The 18,527-nt window shown below is 32.7% G+C and overlaps 1 protein-coding gene across 1 annotated transcript; it reads right to left on the bottom strand.

Moving 5' to 3' along the window:
• Positions 1-5,417: 5,417 nt before the first annotated feature.
• Positions 5,418-13,406, bottom strand: LOC131613444 (peroxidase 55-like). The gene is made up of 4 exons (XM_058885112.1): positions 13,111-13,406; positions 11,749-11,899; positions 7,146-7,186; positions 5,418-6,116 (listed from the first exon to the last, which is right to left on the bottom strand). The coding sequence occupies exons 1-4, from the start codon at positions 13,321-13,323 to the stop codon at positions 5,418-5,420; spliced, it is 1,104 nt and encodes a 367-aa protein (XP_058741095.1). The 5' UTR covers positions 13,324-13,406.
• Positions 13,407-18,527: the final 5,121 nt, after the last annotated feature.

Genomic DNA, 18,527 nt, shown 5'->3' with positions numbered 1-18,527 from the left:
ATTGAGACGATTGGAATCTGCACGAGTCTTCTTCTCATCCGCTAACGGCGCCGACGAATTCGCTCCTTCCGACGGGATCGCAGCGAGCACCACCGTGAATCAATGTACTCCATCTGACCTTGTTCACCCTCGCGCATCATCTCTCACCGATTTCCTTCCATCATCGTTGTGAATGATCAAAACAACATAACATCACCGGTTGCGAACGACGAACGGGAAGACCAGAGTTACTCGGCGATCCTCGGTAAAAATCCTCCCGTTTCTGATTACGATTTCATCTCTTCCTTTCGCTTTTCTGTTTCTGACTCGTTGTTGTTGTGCGTTGAGGAGATGTTGTTGCGAAGATCGTCGTGAACAGGGATTGCAATGATGACACTTTGAAGATTGATGAAGATGAAGAGAGGAATTCTGAATGGTCAAGAGAGGGAAAAGAAGATTGAAGGTTCAAGATTCTGTTAGAGGTGACTTTTTTCTGTTACGATTTTCTTCTCCCTTATGCTAGTTTTCTAATTCTTTTCTTCTGCAATTGAAGGTGAAGGTGAATGAAGTTGCAGAAAGTGAGAAGATTCAGAGGGTTGATGAAAATGGTGGAGGGAGAAGAAGATGAGAGGTGATGAATGATAGGTGGTGGTGGTGGTGGTGCGTGAGTAACCTCTGGAACTTAGAAGTGAAGATGATTATATAGGTTGAAGTGGGAAATTCTGAGCCACTAGATTGAAGTCAGTTAGTCATTGGGATTGGAGGGTGGTGATTGAAGCTGAGCTGGCAATTCGGTTATGGTTAGTTAATTCTGTTTTTGATGGTTGAGTGTTAGTAACTGATTGTAACAAACTTGTTTTTCTATTATAACCGTTAGGGTAGTTATATGATTGTTAGTTACGCTGCCGTTTTCTCTGCTTCTGAAATTCTCTTCTGGTTTTTATTTGCTGAACCGGTTTTCTTTCGATTGCGTTTTGGTTTTTCTTTGGACTGTTAGCTCAAGCCTTTGTGTGCAGAATATTCTCTTTGAGCTGATGCCGTTTATTTTTGTGCCGCTTCGGTTTATTTGATGTGCAGGTCTGAACCGGTTTAGTTCTTTATTATGCGGCGGGTCGAGTTGGTTTTGCAGCAGGTATTTGGCATGGCTTAGAGATAATTGGAAATGATTTAGTAGTGGTTTGCGAATTTGTAGAATCTTTGGAATGTAATGTGGGTTTGAAATGTAACTGTTTGAATGATGAATGTGTGGAGTGTATTGTTCTGAATTGTTAGATAGTTATTAGATGTTAAAAAACTGTGAGTTTAGTTAGTTAATAGTGTGGACAGTTGGGTTTGTTATGTTAGGAATTGAAGCTCTGTGTATGTTCATTTGGACGTTTGAAATTGTTGGATTGGAAACTGATGTCGCACCCGTTTATGCCATTGCAGGTTTGTTCTTTTGTGTGAAAGTTTGCAGGTAGATAGCAGCAAGTTCTCTTGGGGTGTATCTTCATGACAACTTAACAACTTGACGTTGGTGTACAAACAAAAGCAGAAGTGGCGGACTCTTGGAAAACAAGTTCGAGGATGGATGTTTAGTTAGAAGTCCAAAGGTCAACAGTTCATGGTTTGGTCAACAGGGTCAATGGTCAACAGTTGACTAAAAGTCAACGGTTGACCCAAAAGTCAACTCTTGTAAAAATGTATATTTTTTTTGTAACTTTCTTTGAGGGAATATTGTAATGGACACTTGGCAAGGGAATAAGGGATGTAATGGAATTCGAATGGGTTGACATTTCATATGAATGTTGACTTTCAAATATTTTACTCTTTGTATTTGTAACTTGTGGTTGAATGATAAGCTTTGTTTGGCGCAAACCACTTTTGAAGATGACCTTGTCTGAAGATGAACTTTGAATGATGATGACAATTTGAATATACTTGAACTTTGAACTTTGGATGAACGTGAAAAATGTTGAATTAAGGACGAGTGAATTTGATGCCTTTAGGTAACTTGAATGGGCACCCCACCATAATCTTCCATTTTTGACGAAAACCTCAACTTTAATGTTCAAACACTAATTGACTCATGTTATTAGTAATGAGCATGTTTGAGAACTCCTTGAGAATGAATGCAGAACTTATGGAAAAAGTATGACCAAAATAGCCTTAACATGAACCCTGATCGCATCCTCAATTGATGACCATGATTAAGCTTCAGCAATGAATTACAAACCCTGATCCTCTGAGGTTCGTGAGCACCACCCGTCTAAGGAAATAAACCTTAGGTCAAGAACCCTACGTAGATAAGAATCATCTGATAAAATGCACTTCCAAGAAACCTCAGCCAGTCATAACCCTCTGAATAAGTATCAAACACCTCTTTCTTTTCTTGATAAATAAGCCTTTATGCCAAGACTTCTGTGAGACCCTTATCTATCTATGGTCCTTGATCCCATGCTTTTTTAGATGTTTTATTTAATGAATGAATGCAAAGTTATGTTAATGTCCTAATGGAGGTATGCATGTGATTCAAAAGCTATAAGCCAGATAAAAGTAAAGGGGTAGGACAAATTTGGGGTATGACAGGTCCTATTGCAAACGTTTTTTTACCAATGTCCCTCTTTCAATGACGACAACACCGTCAAGTTTTATGAGATGGAGATCGCCACTGACGAAGACCTGCAAGATATGTTTACTACCCACGAATACTCTGGCTTGGATTCCATCGAGTTGTACGTTACTCTACAGGTTGGGACACAAGAAACTCATGTTGTCCAGTCACAAGTTATAGACCCACCAGTCAACGAGCAAGAAGAAGTTGATGTCATAGACGAGGAAGAAGAAGATCTAGAAACTGAATTTGACGACATGGTCAACGAGGAATCCGACGACGAGCAACAAACGTTGGTGCCTCCAGCTCATGTGTACGCACCTCCAACATATATGAGTAACCTGAACCTGGAAGGTGACGAACCATCATCCGACATCTTCTTCACACTGTACATCCAAACTGACGATGAATTAAAGGAAGGAGACAAGTTTCCCTCTAAGGAGGCTTGTCTTAGAACAATAAAAAAATGGCACATGGCGCACAACGTTGATTTTGAAGTAGATCGTTCAAACCTGGAACGGTATGTAATCACTTGTAAGAATCCAGAGTGTGGCTTCAGACTGTTGGCTTCTTATAGGAAGAGAAGTAATGCATGGAAAATAGGGTCGATTACGCAGCAACACACGTGTGTCAACCCTAACACTTCCCAGGATCATACGAAACTCAGTGCCGATCTCATCTGTCAGGAGATCTTGTCTCTAATAAGCTCTGATCCGTCTCTGAAGGTCAAAAATATTATCTCGCATATCGTTACAACCTTCAACTACACTCCATCTTACAGAAAGGCGTGGGTTGCAAAAACAAAGGCAATTGAGACAGTCTACGGCAACTGGGAGGAGTCATACAAAATTCTTCCCCGATACCTCAATGCGCTACATAGTTACGCACCTGGCACTGTTACTATTCTAGAGACACTGCCCGCGCATGCCCCGGATGGAAACCCTGTCCAAGGAAACGGAATATTCCATCGGCTTTTTTGGACGTTCAAACCTTGCGTACGAGGATTTGCACATTGTAAACCCATACTTCAAATTGATGGGACATGGTTATACGGCAAATACAAAGGAACCATGCTCATGGCGGTTGCACAAGACGGGAACAGCAACATATTTCCAGTGGCGTTTGCAATCGTCGAAGGTGAAACTGCGGCGGCTTGGAGTTTCTTTCTAAGGAACCTCCGAGAACATGTTGCTCCTCAGCCTGACATATGTTTAATCTCTGATAGGCACGCTTCCATAGAGAGTGCTTATAATAATCTAGCAAACGGATGGCATGACCCCCCTTCAAAACACGTCTATTGTATTCGCCACATCGCCCAGAACTTCATGCGGGAGATCAAGGACAGACATCTAAGAAAGGCCTTGGTCAATGCTGGTTATGCATTGACCTAACCCATATTCCAGCATTATCGGAGTGAGATTGTAATGACAAATCCAGAGGCAGGTAGTTGGGTAGATAACCTATCTAGGGAGAAATGGACAAGGGCTTACGACAAGGGCGTGCGATGGGGCCATATGACGACAAATCTCGTGGAATCCATGAATGGCGTTTTCAAAGGCATTCGTAACCTTCCAATCACAGCACTAGTGGAGGCTACATACTTTAGGATGGCTTCACTCTTCTCAACGAGAGGCAGGAAATGGGGTGATGTTAGGAAATCTGGTCAACTATTAAGTGATAGTTGCATGAAATTTATGCAACAGCAATCGGCAAAAGCAAACACTCATCAAGTAACTTCTTTCGACCGATTCAATCGCACGTTCAGTGTGCGCGAGACAATTGACCACAATGAGGGATTGCCAAGACAACAATATAGGGTTCTTCTGGACGAAGATTGGTGCGACTGTGGAAGGTTTCAAGCTTTTCGTATGCCTTGCTCGCACGTCATAGCTGCATGTGCGTATGCGCACCGCGACGCTAAATCACTACTGTCTCCGATTTACAAGACTCAGACATTGCTCAGAGTTTACAGTGCTGCGTTTCCAGTGGTAGCCAAGGAGGATTACTGGCCTGAGTATGATGGAGAGGTAGTTTGGCATAACGACGCAATGCGGCGAAAAAAAAAGGGTCGTCCCAATAGTACACGGATTAGAACCGAAATGGACGTCCACGACAAAATGGAACGAAAATGCAGCATTTGTCGTCAGGTGGGGCACAATAGAAAAAGATGCCCTAATCGTGGCGCGACCCCGTCGCAAGTTTAATATAATCTGTATTTTTTTTTAGACAATGTATCAGTTTCCCTTACCACCTCTTGTAACCGTTCATCGGTCTTTCATCAATAAATTGTGCTTTAGTGAAAAACCGATATCGATAACGCAAACGTTATTTAGGGTTAATGATAATTTTACGAACTCGATTTATCGGACGTTTTTACGAAAATATAAGACCGGAATAAAAAAACGGTGCGCGAAAATACCCGAAACAGGTTAATTTTGAAAAAAAAAAAGGCACACACATAGGAGCCAAATGAAATGGCGCCTATGTGTTAAGGGTTGGCCTTATGCGCCATTTCAAATGGCTAAAAATTTTTTGCCCTAATTTTAATGCATTTGCGCCAAATGGTTTGGCATGTAACCTATGCATGCGCCATTTCATTTGGCGCATTCACTTCCAGTCAGTCCCAAACCTAGACAGTTTGGTAAATACCCCGAAAACTTGGTTTTTCCTGTAATTTTTTTATTAAACCTGGTTATTTTAATTTTTTTTTTCATTTAAGTCTCTATCATGATGAAGTGGCTTAATTAAAAGTTTGTTAAGATTATATACATGTCACTATTAATACAATTAATACAAGTAAGAAAATATGTGAAAACATACATCATCACACCATAATTGTATTAATTTAATGATCACAAGCAATCAATTTAAAACAAATATATGCAAACCTATTTCCTTTGGAAAACATCAATATAAATAATAGATTTAGATATATCACCATGACTATAAACATACAAATTAAATTATTATTATTATTATTATTTTGGGAATAAACATACAAATCTCTCCTAATATCTCCATCTTTACCCGTCTTTACCCCAACCCTTCCAAGCTTCTTAATAGCAACAACAAATGCATCAAAGAATTTACCACCATCATTAGCAAACTCAACAACCTTAGACTTTGAAGCTTCATCATTAAACAAAACTTGATCTGAACTTAATAACCCTTTTCCATTAACCAAATTTTGATAATAAATATTATCAAAAACAAATTGAGTTTGAGGGTCAAGAGGAAGCACAATTTCCGGATCAACATTTCTAGGGCACCCTGTCATTAGTTCTTGTGCATAGCTAGGGTTTAATGTGGGGTCCACTTGAGATGAGTATAGACGATCTGTGAATTGGTCACAATGTGAGAATCCAATAGTGTGTGCTCCTGAGAGTGCTATCATGTCGGTTTGAGTTAGGTTGTGTTTGGAGAAAATTGTGTTTAATTGATTAAGATTGAAAGTTGGTTTGGGGAGATTTTGTTCTACGTTTGATGCTTTTGAAGTAAGTCCATCTTTGCGTCCTAGCTCAACGGTGAATGAAGGGCCTCCAAGCTATAGTTCACATAAATAATATAGCAAAAATAAATAAATTAGTTGTACAATATATAAATGAAATTTAAGTAGTTATACAATTTCATTGGTGATATAATTCATAAAATACTCTTAGAATAAATCTGAATTTATTTGTTTTTTAATAATTATTTTGTTCCTTTAAGAGAAGTTTTTTAGTAATATTTTTATGTATACCAAGATGGGATTATTATATTAGAGAAACAAGGAATTTATCAAAAAAAAAATATATAAATGGAATAGATGATTTGACTTTATATTTAACAAAATTAATTATTCTATACAATCTTAAATACAAGACGTTGTCAATTAAGTTAAGGAAATTAGAAAATTGTAAGTTGTAATACTTTTAATTAAAAATGGATCTCAAGTTAATTATTCTACAAGCTTAAATATAAGACTTTGTCAATTAAGTTTAAAAAATTTAGAAAATTGTTAGTTGTAATAAATAAAAATAAAAATGGATATTCAGCTCAACGGATTTGCATATAGTGTAAAGGTTCATGCATAGTAATATTGTATCTCTTAGAACAATGAATATAATTTTTAAAAAAATTTATTTTGCTATTCAAAAAGAATAGCGGCTCAATTTATTGTTAGTTTGCCTGTTTTTTCTAGATAATTTAGATTATAAAGGATACTGAGATATATAATAAACACCATAAGGATTATAAAAAGAGCGTGATTAATTTTAAAATTAATTTTTAAATAGATCATGATCAAACTCGTAAAATTGAGATTTAATTCACATAAGCCATCGTCTAAATGATCAACCCATGGAAAAAAAATTGAATGAACTTAAAGAAATGGTCTAAAACAAGCACGGATTAAGTTGAGTGCTCCATAAACCTAACTCTATTTTTAAAGTATTAAATCTTTTGATGAGTTTGACAATTTAACTAAGGATTTTTTAGTATGTCATTAAGTTTGTAATACGTGTTAAGATGTGACATAATTAAATGATAGAGTGTTATATTTATTTTATAGAATTGAAACAATAATATTACTTACCAATACTATGACATCTCTAGTGGCAAGTGCTATAATGTCAGTGTAACACCCGGTATTTAATTAATTATTTAATTAAATACTTTCAAATTATTTCGAATTTAATTATTGAATTTGTGGAGTGTTTAGAATTGTTGACATGGGTTTTTATGATTAATTAGTTGATTAATTAATTGATTAAGTTGTAGAAATAGTATTGAAGAAATACTAAATTTACTATATGGATTTAATTAAGTGATGGTGGTAGTAAAAGGTGGGGTGTGAATGTTAGGCCCAATAGGTTTAATGAAATTAAGTTAAGATAAGGATTAGGCTAATTAGAAGAGAAAAAGTCTTGGGGAATTGGTCATGGGAAGTTGTAGAGAAGAGAGAAAATAGGAGAGAAATTCATTCCCGTTTTTCTTGCAGCAGTCTCACTAAATCGAAGATCCCCGATTCGTTAACCGTTGGATCGTCGCCAAATTTTGTGGGTAGGTTCGCAACACCTATAGCTAACTTTTGACCGTTGGGATCTTCAAAATAAGGTCTGAGTTGTGAGATATGATCATCGCACTGTAGCTGCATATTTGGGAAAATTTTCAGCTTTTGATTCTGATTAAAAGAGGCAATGGTTGGGAGCTAAGGCTAGATGGCTTCGATCGGTAGAATTGTAGAACGGACTCCGAATACAAGGTAAGGGGTGGGGTTCTAACTCTATAACCGGACTCATGATGAATGATATGTGGGGGTTAAATTCGTAGGAAATTATTCCTGATTATTTGTTGTGATTCTGTCGTGTTGATTCGATGAAATTAGTTGTTGTTGTGGTGATAATTGTTGTTGTTTTATGCGAAGTTGAAGGATGTTTCAGTGACGATGTATACCTCTATTTATTAGTATAGCGACGATATAGGCTTATGCCTTGTGACGATGATTTTGTTTGTTGTGTGTGTTTGTTGCATTCATATACATATGCATTTTTGGCGACGGCCTGGATTGGCAAATTAGTGACGAAGGCTTATGCCTTGATGCCTCTGTTTAACTGGCAATTGGCGATGGGGGCTGAAGCCCTGGGTACCACATGCATGTGCAGTTGTAGAGTCTCATTGTATGTGGCATGAGTGTGATTTAATTGTGATGTGACTTGAGTTGTTGTTAAATTGTGATAATGTGGAGTTGTAATTATAAATTGTTATACTAATGACGTGTTGTGACAAGTATTGTCTGGAAGATGAGAAATAGTTGTTATAACTATTAATATGTTGTCGTTATTGATTTTTGTTAATTATAACTGTTCAGGTTAATTGTTATTATAAATGTAGTCTGAAAGCTGTAACGTGATAATTTCGTATGATTAAATTCTAATATATTGTTTATCATGCGTTTGTTTATATTGGTAGATATCTCACCCTTTCTGAATGATGTTTCCCTACCATGGGAAATTGACAGGTACTCAAGATAGCGGTGGAAGTTTGAAGTGATTTTATGAAGTCTTTAGTTGCTGTTATTCGAGTTGGTGTCTTGCTCTGATACGTAGCACTCGGGGGGATAAAGAGATTGTTTTATTTATTATGTTGTTTGCTGAATTTTTAAGTGAACTATGTTTGAAATTGTAACTTAAAGTTACCGTGCAATGATGCTACAACTTGAATTGAATATTTATAAAGTTTGTTGATTCCGCTGCAAGTTAATTATTGAATTTAAACAAAGTGATTTTTAGTAATGATTTGATTATCGTTTTAAATTTTTGTGCTATGTATCTATGAGGGAAGGCAAATAAGCCGTAATTGTTTTTGAAATGACGAATATGTGATACCTCAAATGAACTTGTTTGAAATTTATACTCTGATTTTATTATATTTTTCGGGTAGAATTTGGGGTGTTACATTAAGTGGTATCAGAGCAGGTCGGTCCGTCCGGCCAGAGTCGTCTAATTATTGTTTATCCTTTTGTATCCGACAAGTGTGTACAACACTGTCGGTACTTGTTGCTTTCTGGTTGTTGCAGGAATTAGTTTGAGCGAAGTGGGGGAGAAGCTTTGCTTCTCGGATGTGGTTCAGTTGTAAGTTTGCAAAGAGGATTGTTGTCTTGGTGTTTCGGAAACTGAATTTCGGCGAAAGAATGTGTCTCTCGAGTTTTAAAAAGTTTGGAAGTGAGGAGATATGTTAAGAGTTGTTTGGAATATGTTTAAGTTGAAGAAAAATGAGTTTTGGAGTGGAAATTCTGTAAGCAAACGCAGGAAATTGCTGAATGTTTTGTGAAACTTCAAAAATTCATAACTGGAGTTCTGGGTATCCGATTCGAGTCCCGTTTGAAGCGTTGGAAAGTTAACGAGATGAAATTTATTTAAAAAATGGTTCCAGGAGCTTTAATAGAATTATTTGTAACAAGATGATGTTGGAAAGAGATGAAGTTTGCGTTTACGCTTGTCCTTGGGACCAGACTTGTGCGTTGGTGTCGCGCTGAACGTTAGTGTCAGAGTTGAGTGAATTGAAGGAGTAATTAAAGGGTTTGTTTAGAAGAAATTTTAAGAATTAGGTGTACCATTTGAGAAGTTTTGGAGATACCGTAAAGAGTGTCGCCGCATGGCGTCGATGTTCGCACTTTCAAATGGCGTTGGAATAGTTAACAAGTTAGTAACGGTTATGTTGAAGAAGTACCAGAATGGTCGACATATGTGTAGTCGATTTGAGATGTGTTAATTGGTTGTTATGTTGGATGGTTGGACGTGGAAGTGAAGTTGCTGATGGTTGTATCGGATAAATTTTCGAGGACGAAAATATTCTAAGTGGGGGAGAGTTGTAACACCCGGTATTTAATTAATTATTTAATTAAATACTTTCAAATTATTTCGAATTTAATTATTGAATTTGTGGAGTGTTTAGAATTGTTGACATGGGTTTTTATGATTAATTAGTTGATTAATTAATTGATTAAGTTGTAGAAATAGTATTGAAGAAATACTAAATTTACTATATGGATTTAATTAAGTGATGGTGGTAGTAAAAGGTGGGGTGTGAATGTTAGGCCCAATAGGTTTAATGAAATTAAGTTAAGATAAGGATTAGGCTAATTAGAAGAGAAAAAGTCTTGGGGAATTGGTCATGGGAAGTTGTAGAGAAGAGAGAAAATAGGAGAGAAATTCATTCCCGTTTTTCTTGCAGCAGTCTCACTAAATCGAAGATCCCCGATTCGTTAACCGTTGGATCGTCGCCAAATTTTGTGGGTAGGTTCGCAACACCTATAGCTAACTTTTGACCGTTGGGATCTTCAAAATAAGGTCTGAGTTGTGAGATATGATCATCGCACTGTAGCTGCATATTTGGGAAAATTTTCAGCTTTTGATTCTGATTAAAAGAGGCAATGGTTGGGAGCTAAGGCTAGATGGCTTCGATCGGTAGAATTGTAGAACGGACTCCGAATACAAGGTAAGGGGTGGGGTTCTAACTCTATAACCGGACTCATGATGAATGATATGTGGGGGTTAAATTCGTAGGAAATTATTCCTGATTATTTGTTGTGATTCTGTCGTGTTGATTCGATGAAATTAGTTGTTGTTGTGGTGATAATTGTTGTTGTTTTATGCGAAGTTGAAGGATGTTTCAGTGACGATGTATACCTCTATTTATTAGTATAGCGACGATATAGGCTTATGCCTTGTGACGATGATTTTGTTTGTTGTGTGTGTTTGTTGCATTCATATACATATGCATTTTTGGCGACGGCCTGGATTGGCAAATTAGTGACGAAGGCTTATGCCTTGATGCCTCTGTTTAACTGGCAATTGGCGATGGGGGCTGAAGCCCTGGGTACCACATGCATGTGCAGTTGTAGAGTCTCATTGTATGTGGCATGAGTGTGATTTAATTGTGATGTGACTTGAGTTGTTGTTAAATTGTGATAATGTGGAGTTGTAATTATAAATTGTTATACTAATGACGTGTTGTGACAAGTATTGTCTGGAAGATGAGAAATAGTTGTTATAACTATTAATATGTTGTCGTTATTGATTTTTGTTAATTATAACTGTTCAGGTTAATTGTTATTATAAATGTAGTCTGAAAGCTGTAACGTGATAATTTCGTATGATTAAATTCTAATATATTGTTTATCATGCGTTTGTTTATATTGGTAGATATCTCACCCTTTCTGAATGATGTTTCCCTACCATGGGAAATTGACAGGTACTCAAGATAGCGGTGGAAGTTTGAAGTGATTTTATGAAGTCTTTAGTTGCTGTTATTCGAGTTGGTGTCTTGCTCTGATACGTAGCACTCGGGGGGATAAAGAGATTGTTTTATTTATTATGTTGTTTGCTGAATTTTTAAGTGAACTATGTTTGAAATTGTAACTTAAAGTTACCGTGCAATGATGCTACAACTTGAATTGAATATTTATAAAGTTTGTTGATTCCGCTGCAAGTTAATTATTGAATTTAAACAAAGTGATTTTTAGTAATGATTTGATTATCGTTTTAAATTTTTGTGCTATGTATCTATGAGGGAAGGCAAATAAGCCGTAATTGTTTTTGAAATGACGAATATGTGATACCTCAAATGAACTTGTTTGAAATTTATACTCTGATTTTATTATATTTTTCGGGTAGAATTTGGGGTGTTACAGTCAGCACATGAAACAACTCCTGGGCAAAAAGCTTCAACTGCTTCCTTTGCTTTAATGATAGTGTCAAACCCATCTCCTGGTAGGGAAAGATTTTCTTTTGCATCTCTTTCTGCATCTCCGTTTGGTGAAGCTATCATAATTGATGCATCACATCCCTACACAATATCACAATTGTTCTTTAGTATAAGCTAAACCAATTTGGGAGAGATTGGACTTGTTTGAAGTAGTTGTTCTTGAAATAATTGTTTTTTTATTAGTCAATGACTTCTAGTTGTATTATATGTTGTGATTTGGGATACTTTTGTTTACCATGTCCACTACTTGGGTGGTGAATATTGAACATATTTTTATAATATTATATATTTATTTTTGAAAAATTACAATTATTTTTAAAAAATTAAATTAAAAAATTATTTTAGATAATTTATATAAAATATTATTTTAATTATTTTGTTTTTTTATAATTTTTTAAACTTTAAAATTTTCAAAAAAATTAGTTAAATTAAAATATATTTTGAATAACTTTTAACAAAAATCGTTCCTTTTTTAATTCAAATTTAAGAACCCTTAGTTCTCGTTTCAATATAGCTTGCTTTAAAAAACTTTTAACAAAAATTAGTTTTAAGATATGAACTTTTTTTAAAAATTACGTGATTTTGAATATATTTTAATTTTTAAAAATATATATTTATGTTATTATATGTTAAAATTAATTTTTTTTTAATTTTCAAAAAATGAATATTTTAAATAAAAATTATAAAAACCTTTTAAAAAATATAATAAAAAATTATTATTTTTAAGGTTAAAATAAACGGCCATATTTCTTAGCATATTATATTTTATCATTTACACTTTTCAAAAAGTAATATTTTATCGTTTTTTTCTACAAATGAAATATGAGTCAAGCATACCATTCCAATTTCCATATGCGTTTTTGAAAATCTCTAGTGGATGACATAACTAAGATTAAGACCTTGAAAAAAGAAGCATTAGCCTCCACCATCCATAAAAGTCCTAATACTATACATTTTTTATATTCATATTTCACCTAAAACTGACTACTAATCTCCCCTTTTCAAAATTGGAGTTTCTATTTCCTCAATTTCATACCGTTGCAATTTTGGTCATAATCCTTGAAATTCAAATATATTAATTTTTAAATTCTAAAGGGGTGATATTTAGTTTTAAAAGTGATATATAATTTTATATATTGTCTCTATGAATTATAAATTAAGGTTAAAACTCTCCGTTGGGATCAAAATAACAACAATTTTCAATAATTAAGAGCCAAGAAATTTAACAAGAATATACAAATAAATGAGAAACTCAAGAACAAAAATGAATTATAGAAACTAAGATTATATACCTCAACAAAGCAATCATGCAAAAAGAGACGAAGAGTTGCTTGACCAGTAGTAATTGTCTGAGTAAACTTGTTTGTCACAGCCTGAGACACCAACAGTTCAACATTAGGACAACTTGAAACATAGAAATTCTCTACTAATTGCCCTTCTCCACTAGAAAACATCATAAAAACCATAGCCAAGACCATAAACACAATCCTCATTATTTTCTCCATCTTTTCTTCCTCTTGTTAAATATATCTACACAACTCTCTTATTCATCTTCTATTTATACATGTAGCTTATAGATCAATATTCCTAACCACTTGTTATTATTGTGTATATAGTAATATATGTTGAAAATTTTTCTTAATTAATCAAAACTTTATTATGAACCCATACTCAATTCATGATGAAATATAAAGCGGAAGCGTACCTTTAAAATCCATGAATTTTTAGTGAGAAAACAGTGATCTCAATAGGATAATGACCTTCCAATTGTAGATTCCTTAATTCCTTAGTTTCTCCTTCAATGGGATAAAGAGAATAAATATTCAATGATATTTTCTAATTTCGTCTCTACAATTGGGGACCATAACCCCTTATTTATATGAATTACATGCCCTTTCATGAAGAGTCATGCCTATTCAAGTTTAGAATCTCATGCCCTTCCATGAAGGGTCATGATTATTCAAGTTTTCTTATTCCAATTTTACCCATCACAAATAATAGAAATAAGACTTTTGGTATCTACACAATATTTTTCATGACAATTACATCCTTAGCCATAAATTTTACATTAAATAGATCACTTTAATTTGGCTAATTAAATAATGGTCCTAACACATTAATTTATTACATGTATGACCCCAAAAAATTCTAACAATCTCCCACTGGTCATATATGTATCCTTATAAATGTGTTAGACTTTATGAGCTCAAAATTTTCCATTATAAACATTGGACATATCCCCATCTTGTCCATTAATTACATCAATATATAGGACCACACTAGTAGAGAAATAACATTAGAATTATTGATGTCATACCTATTTTATTAAAAAAAGATATTAAAGTTATATACAGTGGCAATTTTGTAATTAAAATTAAAATTTTAGCTTTAATGCTAATCATTAATATCTAATTTTTAGAAAAACAAGTGTCTAATGTGTGTTACTTTTAAAACAAATAAATTTGCTTAATATAAGATACCTGATTTTAAGGGAAATAAGTATAAAAGGAAAAACAATAAAACATGTATATATAAATTCATACCTGATATTAAAAAAATTAAATTTGAGAACAAAATTATTCCTTGATTTGATTTAAATTTAATGATTATTAAATGACCATCAAAATTCTTAATAAAGATGATCCACGTCAATTTTGGTAATAAGTAAAAACATAAATATTTTTAATATTTCTTAAAAAAACATTAAGATGCTTAATCATTTCTAAAAATTTAATATACTTAATAAAAAATAGTTTCTTCTTATTTTTAACCAAATCTCCCTATTTTTTTTATATTTTCTTTAAATTAAATTTTATTCTATTCACCTAAAGCAAATAATGAATCATAATTCGAAATATTTCATAAAAAAAATAAAAATTTCTTAATAAAATTTTATTAAAATTAATTTTATAATTTTTTTATCTTATTTAAAACTAAATTATCATGTAATCTTTACTCCTTATTTAGTTTTCTTTTATTATACATGTTTTGAATATTATTTTGTACTATTATTTAGAAAATGATAGTTTCATTATTTATTTTAAGTGAATACACTAGAAAAGAAGGTTTAAAAAAGTTGAAACTCGATTTTTTTATTAAGAAACATGATTTTTCATGAAGTATTTAGCATCATAATTTGTTATTTACCTTTAATTGAATATAATATAAATCAATTTAAAGTATATAAAAAAAGTGAGATATTAGTGTGATTTTAGAAAAAAATAAATGTGATAACAAAAATAAATTTTGTATTTGATTTGGAAATATTAAATATATTCCTAAACCAATCAAGAGAATCCTGTTCTTAAATGTGATAGTAAAATTATATAAATAAATGAATAAAATTGGCTCTAAAAATCCCGCTTCTTCCCAAAATTTGAGATTTTGAATATATGCATTTTTGAAAAAAAAAAAGACTTTATCACATAAAACCCTCGTTCTATTAGATTAGGATTTACGATTGCATCTTCTATCTCAATCCTTCTCTCAATCAAACTTGAAAAATCCTTTGAAAAATGTTCAGAATCAAAAACTTTAATTTATCGAAATCGGTTTTGAATCACAAACGTCATCACTCTCTTTTAAGCATCAATATTTCTTCAAATTGGAATTGTTGATAAGAATATATCTCTCTCCTGCTTGCAACTCATGCCGCCATATCAAGATTATTGTGGCACGGCCGTTTATTTATGATTAACCATATCATCCACTGCAAATACAAATTCCCTCTTTCAAGCACTATCATATTGTATTTTTGATTAGGGCTATGAGAGGTTATGATATCTTGAGAGGCTATATTGCGAATAAAAAGCTTAATTTTATATTTATCAAGGTAAGTAAATTGTTTTAAATTTATTGATATTTCATATGAATTATATATATAAATAATTATATGTTTTGTTATTTATTTAATTTGTAGGCACATCAATGACAATAGTTGGGCTTGTGGTTATTATGTAATGAAAAATATATTTGACATTATCCAGACGAGTATATTGCAAGGATTACATGAGGTAATAACAGAATATTTCAATATTTAATATTTCAATATTTAATAGGTAAATCATATCATTTCATGTTTTAACATGTTCTTGTTTTTTATTTTATTGTTTGTATTTGTAGATATATTATGATCCATCATCATATGACAAAGATGTTATTGATAATATTCGACAACTCTGGACTCAATTCCTTTTACAAATAGTTGAAGAACAAAATCAGCTTGAAGAGAACGAAAAAGGAGTCAGAAAAAGATGGTGTTTTATAGGAATTAATATTGACTTATTATTTGACATTGTTTTTTAATATAATTTTTTTCTTAATTTGGATTTATACTCATGGGTACAATTTGTTAAATTTAAACCAAAATTGGTGAGTTTATTTTTTTTCAATTGAAACAATAAGAAAAAATTTATCGGTGCCATATATGACCTCAACTTGATTTAAGATTAAGAAATTATGTTATATAGCAATTATGATTTAATTAAAACTAAATCACACTCAATGTCATTTATAACACCAACTTTAATAAAGAACAAGTGTGATACATATGCTATACAGACATTATAAAAAAAGTTTATACATCCAATTTAAGAAAAAAATAGGTGTGAAAGGTTGGTTTCTAACCAAATAACACTTCGTTAAACTTTTAACACCCAAATTTGGAAAAAATTGGTACGATATATATGTTCTACATATTTTTTGGATAAAAAATAGGTGTCATAAATTAGTTTCTAATCAAACTATTCTCCATTAAACTTTAACACCTGTTTTTAGAAAAAGTAGGTTCAATTTATAAGTGTTTACACCTTTTTGAAGGATAAAAAAGGTGTCGAATGTTAGTTTTAATACCTATATGTAACACTTATAACACCAGTTTATCACCGGTGTTAAATCGATTTACCATACCTTTTTTAAAACCGGTGTCAAAATCATACTTACAATACCGGCGGCAACAACACCGAAAAAAATCAGGTGTTAAATCTCTAAAAAATTGGTGTTAGATCCCTTATTTATACTAGTGCCAAAGCGGTTTTCATTATATCAATCATAATTAAACCCATCAATGATCACAAATATAAACACAACTAAATGACATAGATTAATCATGAAATATGTAGCATGAAAATCACATGAAGGTGATCAATACATGTCAATTTTCAACTGGTCCTCCTTACTTTAATGAATTTAATATTATCATACAAAGTGCAATAAACTGAATAACTAAACTTTATTTCTGATCAGAACGTAATATGAATATACTATCAAACATAGAACATAATTGATAACAACGACTAACTCCCACTAAACCAAAGAATCCTCTAATTCTATAACACCCATGTGAGCAGTTTGCTCATGAAAGACCTTGGGTGGAAGCCCCTTTGTCATAGGGTCCGCTATCATGGAGTTTGTCCTTAAATGTTCTATAAAAATTTGTCCACTTTGTACTCTCTCCTTTTGTCAATTATAGTTTATCTTAAATTGACCAAATTTGTGCAGAAAGAGATATTAATACCAAATGCACGAGTAAATTATCCGACAACTCAAGCTTTTGTGCCATAAATTTGTTGGAAGCAATATTAGACATTTTCATAATATACTTTCTTATGTTTCCTTTGCCTTTATACTTTATAGAAATCAAGCTTTGAAGAAGTGTGCTTGTTTATGCTTTATCGCTTTTAGCAAAGCGCTTTTCAATTTCAACAAGAAAGTCTTTGGCACTTGTTATTTCTTTAGATATAGTATCCTTAAATGCCCCTGAAATGTCGCGCTTTATGATTATAAGATTTACGCGATTGGAGCAATCCCCACTCCTCATAATGTTTCCTTTCGTTAGAGGTACTAGAGTCTATGGGAGAAGAGATTGTTGTATCCTTAATGCAAGGTCAAGATCCATGCATCCAAGAACAATTAAAATGTTCTCCTTTTAGTCCTTAAAGTTAACACAATTAAGAACCGGAACTTTACGATTTGAAATCAATCTTAAATAAACTCAAATAATATATGTTCAAATAATGTCATAGCCCATCTCAAGATATCTAGTGCACCATCAATATCAAGTCTTTGGACAATAATATTAATTGCTAGTGATACTCTTGTCATAACGATCCAACATTGATAATAAAAGATGTCGAATAATAAACCTCTCTTTGGATTGATTTATCATTCACATTTGAAGCCTTAAAATTATCACATGTTTATCATTACAAGTGTGTGTATATATTCATGTCAAATATCAAATTTCCTTTGGGCCAACTAATACTCACATAGAAACATATGCACACTAACATTTAACATTTCTCATGATCAAATCCATAAAAGAAGGGTCACTTTGGTGATTTCTAGTCTCAATAGAATCATTTAAAATGTCAAATACCTTTTATTTAAAATTATGACAAGTTGAATTAAATTAATTTTTTGAAATTGAGATATATTTATTCCCAATATTAATTTTCATTAACATTATAAATAGAATTGTGTTCTTTACATATCTATCTCAAGTTCTCATTCACACGTATCATAACAAGTTCAAATTCTAGAAATTTTATTTATTTATTTATTTATTTACTTTTTTTTTTTTTTAATATAAAATATAGGTAACGTTGTATCCATAGGGTGAACTTGCACACCCATTTATATATGAGACACTAAATGAGATGAATTTGTTACATCACCCATAAAAAAAATGTAAAGAAATATTTTATAAAAA

Source organism: Vicia villosa, linkage group LG6 (genome assembly GCF_029867415.1).
Source record: "Vicia villosa cultivar HV-30 ecotype Madison, WI linkage group LG6, Vvil1.0, whole genome shotgun sequence".
Classification (NCBI taxonomy): domain Eukaryota; kingdom Viridiplantae; phylum Streptophyta; class Magnoliopsida; order Fabales; family Fabaceae; genus Vicia; species Vicia villosa.
This window is presented reverse-complemented; position numbering and strand designations above follow the sequence as displayed.

Bases quoted from the DNA above. Each gene is read 5' to 3' on its own strand.
- LOC131613444 (XM_058885112.1), bottom strand. From the start codon at position 13,323: ATGGAGAAAATAATGAGGATTGTGTTTATGGTCTTGGCTATGGTTTTT. The intron at 7,187-11,748 runs CTGACTGTAACA...CCGGGTGTTACA, and splicing joins CCCAGGAGTTGTTTCATGTG to CTGACATTATAGCACTTGCC. The intron at 6,117-7,145 runs GTAAGTAATATT...TGTGAACTATAG, and splicing joins CTAGAGATGTCATAGTATTG to CTTGGAGGCCCTTCATTCAC.